At 34.3% G+C, this 10,033-nt stretch overlaps 2 protein-coding genes across 3 annotated transcripts in view; one reads left to right on the top strand and one right to left on the bottom strand.

Annotated features, from left to right (window-relative positions):
- LOC119830495 (receptor-mediated endocytosis protein 6 homolog) overlaps nt 1–7,304 on the bottom strand; it is a 28,686-nt gene extending 21,382 nt beyond the window's left edge. Inside the window, exons 1-7 of the mRNA XM_038353539.1 lie at nt 6,701–7,304; nt 4,572–4,795; nt 3,052–3,219; nt 1,688–1,900; nt 899–1,082; nt 544–735; nt 211–317 (exon numbers count right to left, since the gene is read on the bottom strand). Of these exons, the coding sequence (XP_038209467.1) occupies nt 211–317; nt 544–735; nt 899–1,082; nt 1,688–1,900; nt 3,052–3,219; nt 4,572–4,795; nt 6,701–6,994 (1,382 nt within the window). The 5' untranslated portion in view covers nt 6,995–7,304. The remainder of the gene's footprint in view (nt 1–210; nt 318–543; nt 736–898; nt 1,083–1,687; nt 1,901–3,051; nt 3,220–4,571; nt 4,796–6,700) is intronic.
- A 315-nt stretch (nt 7,305–7,619) lies between these two features.
- The window catches only part of LOC119830012 (dual specificity mitogen-activated protein kinase kinase 7-like), a 12,179-nt gene continuing 9,765 nt past the window's right edge, over nt 7,620–10,033 (top strand). The window contains exons 1-3 of one of the 2 annotated variants that reach the window (XM_038352822.1): nt 7,620–7,898; nt 9,193–9,284; nt 9,742–9,885. In XM_038352822.1, the coding sequence (XP_038208750.1) occupies nt 7,754–7,898; nt 9,193–9,284; nt 9,742–9,885 (381 nt within the window). In that variant the 5' untranslated portion in view covers nt 7,620–7,753. The remainder of the gene's footprint in view (nt 7,899–9,192; nt 9,285–9,741; nt 9,886–10,033) is intronic. The other variant, XM_038352823.1, reaches the window with a different exon arrangement.

Below are 10,033 nucleotides of genomic sequence, written 5' to 3'. Positions count from 1 at the left end.
ATATACCATTTCTTTATTCTTAGAATTTCCATACAGCTTATATCTCATTTTAGATTCATTTTAGATAGTAGAATAATTAATAGAGATTTAATCGAAGTCGTGGTGACTGTACAATTGACAATGACTTTAAGTTAAAATTAAGCTTTGCCTCGCAAAATGAGATAAACATTTTTCACAACACATCTTTACTTTTACAGTATAAGAGCTTACCCAAAATTGGCAACTTCGTTCGAGGAGGCGCTCCCATTGGTCTCTTGAGCGTTACCGTTAGATGCGTTGTTGTTGAGTTTAGAGGATATTCTTCGTAAAAACGTAATCTGCAAACAATTAAGTTTTGTTACTTTTCTTTCACACGCTTTAAATCGATTATAAAAATTATCCAGAACATGTACCTGCGTCATATTTCTTTCTAATATGCAACACATTTTACGCAAAAAGATCTGGCTCGAAGGACCATTTTATGTATGGCATATATAAATGTGAAAAGGCGCGGAAAGTGCACGGGGTCGTGGGGGGTTGGGGGGGGTGAAGGTTGTCACTCACCAGCGCATGCACGTCGCAGTAGGTGTAGAGCGCGAGCTGGGTGCGGGGCGGCGCGTCGGTGCGCAGCGGCGCGTCGGGCGCGGGCGGCGCGGGGGGCGCGGGGCCGCACGCCGGGCTCGTCACCGCCTCTATCAGCGACCACACGCACGAGCGCTCGAACTTGGTGTACAGGTCGCGCACCTTGGGCTCCACCTGGGGGACGTATATTATTAAGTCGCTCTATCTGGTTGTTGTAATTTTGACTATATGTCTTTAATAATTTTTAGAGTTCGAAAAACATACAGAAAAAGTAGCTCAAAAAAGACTCTGGAAATTCAAAAATAGAACATGTCTCTAGCAAAAAGACGAAGCTCACCTCTTGATACCTCGCTAGGCACAGCATCTGTATGATCTGCGCTATCTGTATGAGATTGAACCGCGCTATATACGACACCGGTATGTCGACCACACCGTGCGCCTCCGGGTTTACGATGGCGGGGCATATGAAGTGGTTGAACACAAGGTCCGTGCATATTGCGTGCACTTCGCGTTCGGTTATCCTGTGAACGGAACATTGTTCGGTTACTGGCTGTGTCCCGCGGTTTCACTCACGTAATTTTGTTTTTTCCATAAATACCTAATTTTGTGGGAATATTGGAATAAAAAGTAGATAATTATCACACGCTTTTATAAGTTTCATCAGCAACTTATTTTAACTCACTTTAAAGGGACAAATTTAATTCAAACGTTGTGTACTTCATATAAGTATTGGTGACAATACAATAACATCATAAGTATACTTTATTATTCTGATGAAGGATTAAATAATTTCCTTATGTATACTCTGTACATAAACAAAGTGCGAAAATTTGGTTGGAGAGTTTTTTTTTAGGTTTGTTCTTATTTAACATTATTTATTATTTATGACTCGCTGTAACCCGCAGCGTCACTCGCGTGATAAAAAGTAACCTACGTGCCAATCCAGACTATATTCTATCTCTTCACCAAATTTCAAATACACGATAAGTTACTTTCGCGAGAAAGAGTAGCAAACATGCATACATCCACCACCGACCACATCCACCCATTCATACTTACAAACATTCACGTTTATAATATAAGCAAGATTCCTACTCTTATCCCCACCACGACTACCACCACCCACCTCGAATGCTGCTTCAACAGGTGCACAATCTGTTGAACGATCCACGCTATGGTGGTCGGGAAGTTTGGCCAGTACTCCCGCAGCGCCGCTATGAACTTGCTGGTGAGGTTGTACAGCGACTGCACGGTCCACTTGCGGTATCTCGCCACCTTCGCGCTATATTCGCTGCTGTTCGATTGGCCGAACTTCTTGAGGCGGTCCGCCGGTGAGAATCTGGGGAATTGCCACCTTTCTTCCTTATACGGTTCTATCTCACTCCACCCGGATCGGGCCGGAGTAAAGCGAAATCGAAACACAGCTTAAACGTAACGCCTTCTACTGATATTGTATTTTTAGGTTGTAAGTTTTAATGTGTATAGTTTGTTCTAGTTTTTAAATTATTTACTGTATTTTTTTACATTTTTCTGTCTCTGTGTGGCTTTGTTATCAATAAATGTTTTTTTTTCATTTATTTTATTTTATTGATATGAATTTCACAATCGGTACAGTCGTTTTAGTAGCACGTAGTAGCAAACGGCATAAAAATATCTATGCCACTATTGTAGATTATGGTAGCAAAGAAATACTTCTGTAATTTACAAATCTAGCTCAAAAATATTTAACATTATTTAATGTGTGTGTTCTTTGAAATATCAGGATTATGTAATAGAACAGCTATTATGAATCATTGCGGTGATTACACGCGGTTGGTAATTCGATTTTCTGTATATCATAAGATACTGATATACTTCTACATGTGAATAGGGGGCGTTCATAAATTACGTGAGACATTTTTCAGGATTTTTTGAATGGTGAGATTTCGTGAGATTTTCCTTAACCCTCTCCCCCCCTCTCCAAATCTCACGTGAGATTTTTTGAAATGTATTTATACTATGAACCCATGAATATCCATCCGCGGGATTTAAAGAATAAATGACGAATACTAATATATCAAGTTTTGCCATAACTTTATTAACACCTCACGTAATTTATATCACCATAGAGACAAGGAAAACTATACACAAATCATTATTATACAGGACTAAATTAATTCAAATAGAAGCTATTGTTAAATTTTAAACAATCGAACAGAATTAAACTTTATGATGCAACAAATTGAATTGAATTTTCGACGTCAACCGAAATCCGAAGTTTATTTTGCTCTCCTATTTGCTTTTACTCGCTCTCCTATTCGCCTTTATTTGGATCAACATTGAGGAAGAACTGGTTTTAATGCAAACCTTCCTAATGATAGTCTAAACGTAAGAGTATAGATTATATATCTATAAACATATACTCTGACGTTTAACTCCATTTTGTATAAGGTCCATTTCACTTTGAATTTCATAAAAATCTATGAAGGCAGGTCTTTGATCGGCACTCACCTTTCCATGGCCTTATCTGGATCGGCGTCAAGGAAGAACTCGTCTTCATGCAACACCGCCATCACGGGACCCTGTAAAGCTGCCACAAGGAACTGTCTCGCTGGTGAATGCCCATCCCGATATATACTGTAGAGCGACGATAGAGCACATTTGTTTGTGCGGAACAATCTAGAAAGAATGTTGTCTTATTTTTAGTTTCATAGCTTTAAAAAAAACGGTGCCTTTACGCGCCCAAAATCCGAAAGTTTTGAACCAATTTGAACCAATTCGATCTTAAACGCTTTCGGAAGCTATCCTACGTAAAGGGTTGTTTAAAAAATTTATCATTAGAAACGACATCACAGCAACAATTACAAATCCTAGTCTTCGGAAGTCATTAGCACGTAACGCACACATTGCATATCGGCTTCCTAGAGAAAGTGACAAATTAATCACTCACTTTCACATCACGAGACGGCATGACTGTGAGTGAGAGACAGAACAGAGAATGTTCTGCATCGGACTTTATGTGGATAGTTTGGGAGTTGGCACTGCATAGTGGGATTCAGCTAAAACATAATAATTAACAGTTGTGCGATTTCCCAATTCCGATTTTCGATTGTCCGAAAAGATGATAATAAAATCCCAAGAACCAGCCATAAACAGAATGTCATTACAATCATGGGCGTAGTCGTGTTTGGTGGGATTACACTTATATCATAAATATTATCATACGGAAAGGAAATTATATCAAATTGAAATGCCATTGATTGCTATCAACAAACTATCATCGAACAATTATTTTTTACGTAAGAGTAAACCTATAATTTCATACTTGGATGGGCCCATTTAATACACTTGCCACTAGGTGTAAAATTACGCATTCCACAAATCATATAGCTATCGACTTAGCTCAGTTTACCGTGTAACAGCTGTCACATGTGATTAGTATCACATAATGTTCATTAGGTACTGAATTACGTCAGTCGCGTGCGGATGAAGATTCAAGGTTGCTTATTGTCTAATGTCGTCTATATGACATGCTCTGTTGATTAATTGTATACAGATGCATATTCCACACTGCAAGTGCAGCTTTTATTGAGGAACATATTTATCTTATTCTGAATTTACTAGTAGTGTTACGAATTTACTAACAACATTTGATTCTATTTTAGAGAAATAGATTCTGTCTAAATAAATGCCTAATATTAGAGACTTGAGCAAAATTAACTTAATGACTGAGAACTTTAGATTTTAAAAAGAGTTTGCAGAGCAGGTGAATATCTAGTAAACTGCCCATATTTTAATTTTTGTCCCTTTGACAAATATTTGTACTGAGGGTTTTAGATATTAAGTCAAAAACTTTATATGCACTTAGGAAAAAAAACATCAACGCAATGTAAGTTTTTTTATTTAACACTGAACTGTAAAATGATTAGATCTCGAAGTTACACAAATAAAAAAAAACAGGTAAACATATTTTAAACCAGTATCTATCTATCCCTTTCCTACTCTATGTCCAATACATCTAGAGGACTTACTTTCTGGGATCACTTGATGGTGCCATCTGATGTTTGATTAAAGATCGGATAACAGCTAACAGGCGAGTTCTGTCCAGTGGGGATCTACAGCTTCCATACAATCCGGCTACGAGAGCAGAGGGTAAGGATGGAGGCATGTGCTCCTCTCCCAACATGAGACAGAGAGCCATCAGGTGCGGAGTATCCTTGAGCCATCCGAGGAGTTCACCCAAAGCATTCGCTTCCTGGAAAAAAATTGTCATCATTCATCAAATTTGTTTCACCTCGCTGACTGTCTGTCCTTTCACATTTTACTCAAAAGCTACTATATTTTAAGGACTGCTGGCTATGTCCATTATATCATCTCAAAAGTTCACTATGTATACAGTCACTGCAAATTTAAATAAAACAACTAGTCTAGACTAAAAATTAGATTAAATCATACAATGTTTTCCCTCATAGCTTTTTATTTTCATTTAAAATTATACAAAAATAGACAGCCAAAATAGCTAGAGATAGACATAGACTAATTTTGTATGTTAATTATATATAAAATAAACAAGTAAAACGGAAATTTTACATTCCAATTAATTTGCTTTGACCTTGTGAGGAGGAAAACTAATCATTAATATATTTAAAAAGTGTGTAGGGTCCATAAGGATATTTGTGAAAATGAGATTCTTTTGGAAAAATGTCCTAATTTTTTTCTGTAATTGCAAAACTTAAAAATTACAATCTAATAAATTTTCATAGATATTTGAGAAAAATATATTTTCATTACAAATAGTTAAGTTTTTCAACATAGTTAAAAGTTTATTGAGAATTGTTTCCAATTGCCTCTGTTTACATAAACCCTGATTATATTTTATATATTTATTGACTATATTTTATATACTGTATCACAACTACAACATATTGTACTGTTATTTTCATACTAATAAATCCAATATATCCTCTGTATAATTGAGGAAATGATGATCATGTTATGCTTCCCATTTGATTAATTTAAAACACATTCAACTTCGCAATCAAATTATTATTGGGAATAATCTATATCTATAAATAAAAACTGTTTTTCATTAAATACACATAGATGTATGTATGTTCATGTACAAAAAAAGGCATTTTTTAGTTTTGTCTGTCTGTTTGTTTTGGCTAATATCAAGAATGGCTGGAGCCATTTTACAGGGGCTCACTGGCAGATAGCTGATGTAATAAGGAATAGCTTAGGCTACTTATTATTCCAATATTGCCATGGAAACATTGGGATTTGAAGAAAAACTTCATTTAGCATGTTAACAACAGTGGAACTGAGGAGCACAGCTACTTTTGTAATAAATTTACAGTCATAGGAATGGGATAAAATATTTTCTCACATCACATCTCAATTTATCATATTATAAAGATAACTTTAGCACAACAAAAAAAAAAAAAATTTTATACTATCTTTCACATACTTTATTAGATTCAGGCAGTTGATTTGTGTGCATGGTTTCAAAAAATTTAATCGATACATTGATTGTTACAATTTAAAGTATTTCAATAATTAGCATTTTATGATATCATTAAGGGACTCTACAGATCAGACCAATAAAGTAAAAGAAATTTACATCTGTTATAGATAATTAATAATTTCAAATATCTCTTAGTATGAATATTCATCTACCATAAACAATAGTGTTATGTTACAGTAACTCTTTATACTGGTACAACCAGGCATTTAAATAAATTATTAATTTGTCAAGGTCAACTCACTACACAACTTTATTTAAATATCTACATAAAAATAAAAATGAATTACCAAATGGGTTGCTTTGCGTACAACTCAAGTTTTATGAGAACTTTTTTTCTAAGCCACAAAAAAGGTTCTTATCAAATAAAAAAAGTACCACAGGAGAAGTGGGGAAACATCACTAGTTTCTCAGGTAATTATTAAATTTAAGACAAAATAGACAACATAGATCACTTTTAAATAATATACTATTTCTTCACATTATACAAATAAGGCGAATGAAAAGTCACAAAATTTTTGTGAAAAGTGGGTGGATGTTATAATGTGTATCTCATAATAAGTAAAATTATTACAGTATTATTGACAAATTATAAGAAATAAGGATTTTACGACATGAAAAAAAAAAATAATCACTCACTTTGTACTTCAAGACCTTGTAAACATCAATAAAGGTGGTGCTCTCAAGAAGGCTGGCCCTCTGGCAAGCAGCAATTGAGTCTGCCTCACATCTTGAAGTTATCAAGTTAGTGAGGTTTTGCCGTTGTTGGGAACAAATCCAAGACTGTTGCAACAATTCCAAAGCACTTTTTTCCAATTCTTCATTGAGATTTTGTAACAGTTGTCTCTCGGAATTAATAAAGATTTTTTCTCGACGTAATTGATTTGCCAATTCAGCTATATTCATGCATCCTTCTGTATTTGATTGCATCATTTTGAAAGATTATCACCCACTTTATCAACAAAACATTATTATTAGAAAATGATATAACTTTCGCATTTCAACACAGGAAACACTTCACTTCCACTGTACCTACTTCACCAATTCGTTGTTGACACAAAGAAATATGTAGGCACAATACAAAATAAATTACATTATAATTAATTCTGTCCCGCGATAACACTATTCTATCCTTCCTAAGGGAAATAAATGCAGTTTCGTATAGCAAGAAGATGCAATACGCGAAATGCAAAAAATTATGGACGTGAATGAAAGGTATTTCGTTCATAAATCAGACTTGCGCATTCAAATGTCAAAACAAAAGACAGATATTATAATTTTTTATACCTACAAAGCTATGAGTCTGTAGACACAGTGTCTACTGTCCAATATCTATCAAAGAGCTACGATTTCTTCAAAATTGTAAATAGAAGTGCAATTTGCAACAAAGTGGAACATGACAAAATTATGAACACCTAACAGCTACTCTTTTGGAAGTATGTAATTGGTAATTACTTACAGAACGAATTTGAGAAAGGCAACTTATTTTATTTGGGAGTCCTAAAACCATAACCTATAGAACTTTCCTTTAATGGCAGCCCAAAATGGCAATTGGCAACACAGATTTTATTTGACGAAAGGAAAAATCTTTGGACTAATGCTCCTCGATTATATTTTTTTTGTGTAAATAAATTGATAAATGTATAGAAATAAGTGTTTAGATGTAATTTGTGTGATTTTTTATTTACTATAATGTCAAATACTTCACTCGAAGGGAAACTAAAATGTTTGCAAGAACGTTTTGAAAATGAATTGCGTATTCGTAGAGAGGGAGCTATTCACAACCAAGGTGGACATGGAGCCTCCAAACCCGGGAGTGCACGGAGGCCTAGGCCTCGTAAGTATTAATATCGATCTCCAGTTTCGTCATAAATACCGCTGCAAAAATCCTCATCGACACTGTCCAATTTTCTTTCTATCAAAACAATGAAATTTAAATGTTCGCTAAAAGCTTGTACGTAAATTTCAACCACGGAATTTATGTTTACAAAATGCCATTTGTTTGTTTATTTACTGTAATAATGCAGCGGTTCAAATATAATTTATATAATTACGGTTTTCTTTTATGCATGTAGAGTAATGTTAGGTTATTTATCATTTGAAGGGCAATGATATGCTCCGAAATGTTATGGCATTAAAGTCTAACATACATTTAACAATATTTGCATAACACGGCATTGGACGGTTAATTGTGGGTGGTCTTAACATTGGAATCAATTGTTTAAGTGTTATGCTCAGGTTTAAATTAATTTGTGATCCCATATTCAATAAAATAGAAAATGAATATGTTTATTGGTAAGAAATTTTTAACTTAATAGCACAAATAGTAAGTACTCACAGTATGTAAATTATGCAAGTAATTGCTAATATAAAAATTCTTATAAGACTCAAGTTTATTTCATTAAACTGGATCTGATGTGATTTCACTTTCTGTAGACAACAAAACCAAATTACTAGGATACCATATTTTAGAAATTGTAGGATTTTCTCTGGTAAATTTGGTCTATGTCATTATCTTACTGGTGTATATTTCTTTAAATGTATAAAAAATATTTTTTATTTAGGTAAAAGCTTTTCTAAAAGCATAAGTTGGAAGTATATAAATACTAGCTGCACCCCATGGTTTCATCCGTGTAAATCCGTATCCCATATTGGAATAAAAATTTATCTATATGTAATTCCAGTTGCCTGCTGTCTACATACCAAATTTCATTGCAATCGGTTCAGTAGTTTTTTGTGAAAGAGTAACAAACACACACACACATCCTTACAAACTTTCGCATTTATAATATTAGTAGGGGGAAGGAGGAAGTAGGATAGGATTGTAATATTGGTAGGATGTAAGTAAAAATATTAAGGCAGGGCTTAATCTTTCTCAATTTGAAGTAAAAAGTACTATAAATCATAATTAACAAATATTATATACATATGTATTAAATGCATAACTACTAAACTTTATGCATATTATTAAATAGTTCCATGTCCCAGCTATGCTCATTTAAGTCCTTGAATTATAAGCAAAGCATGCCATTTGTTCTTATTTAAATCTGTTCACAGAATTTACAATGAAACTACAATCACCGAAATATTTAACGGTTACACCTACAAATAATAAATGTGCATTGTTGCAGCGCCCATGTTCACCAGCAGGGAGATACCTGCATTCCCACCAAGGTCACCACAGGCCACTGACACTGAGCACAGGATGCGAGAGGTGTACAAGGTACGGTGATGCTAATTGGTTGGACAAAGGCTGGTGTCGTTTGCTTTCTATATTGAAGCGAGATCCATTTTGTTTTTATTGAATTTGACTGTTGTTTTGATAGTGGAAAATAATGGAATGTTTGTAATTCTAGAGTGAACATTGATACAGTTCTTATAATATGTTATTATATCATAGTGTTGTTCTCATTTCATTTATAATATAAATTTGTATAGTTTGTTGATAATTGGTTTCAAGCTATATTTCTTTTCTTGTGTTTGATTTTACGCGAGTAATATACATTTAATAATTAAAGACCTTAAAAGATTTTAAATGCGATTTATTCATTAAATGTCATATACATGGCATTGTGATAATAGGAGATTAGTTTGGTTGAGAAATACTTACAAATAAATGGTTCTTTAAGGGGGCATATGATATCAAGTAAATTCATAATTTCTTTTGTACATTTTAAAAGGTGAGCGGCAAACTGAACGTCGAAGGTGTAGAGTACAGGTCACACATAGATGACCTGCAGCAGTTGGGCGAGCTTGGCAGCGGCACTTGCGGCCATGTCGTTAAAATGTTCCACAAGCCCTCGGGGGCTGTTATTGCTGTTAAGGTATCTACAATGGATTTTTGTATTTTGCTTTGCAATTTTTTTTGTCCATAACAATATTGTCTATAAGTACTGTTAGATATTAATATGTCAATTGATTATGTCAATAGTAATGTAGGTATTTGTGAAATAAATCAGTTTTGTTCCTGAT

Source organism: Zerene cesonia, chromosome 11 (assembly GCF_012273895.1).
Source record: "Zerene cesonia ecotype Mississippi chromosome 11, Zerene_cesonia_1.1, whole genome shotgun sequence".
Taxonomy (NCBI): Eukaryota; Metazoa; Arthropoda; class Insecta; order Lepidoptera; family Pieridae; genus Zerene; species Zerene cesonia.
Note: the sequence above shows the minus strand (reverse complement) of the source record. Positions and strands in the feature narration are given on the sequence as shown.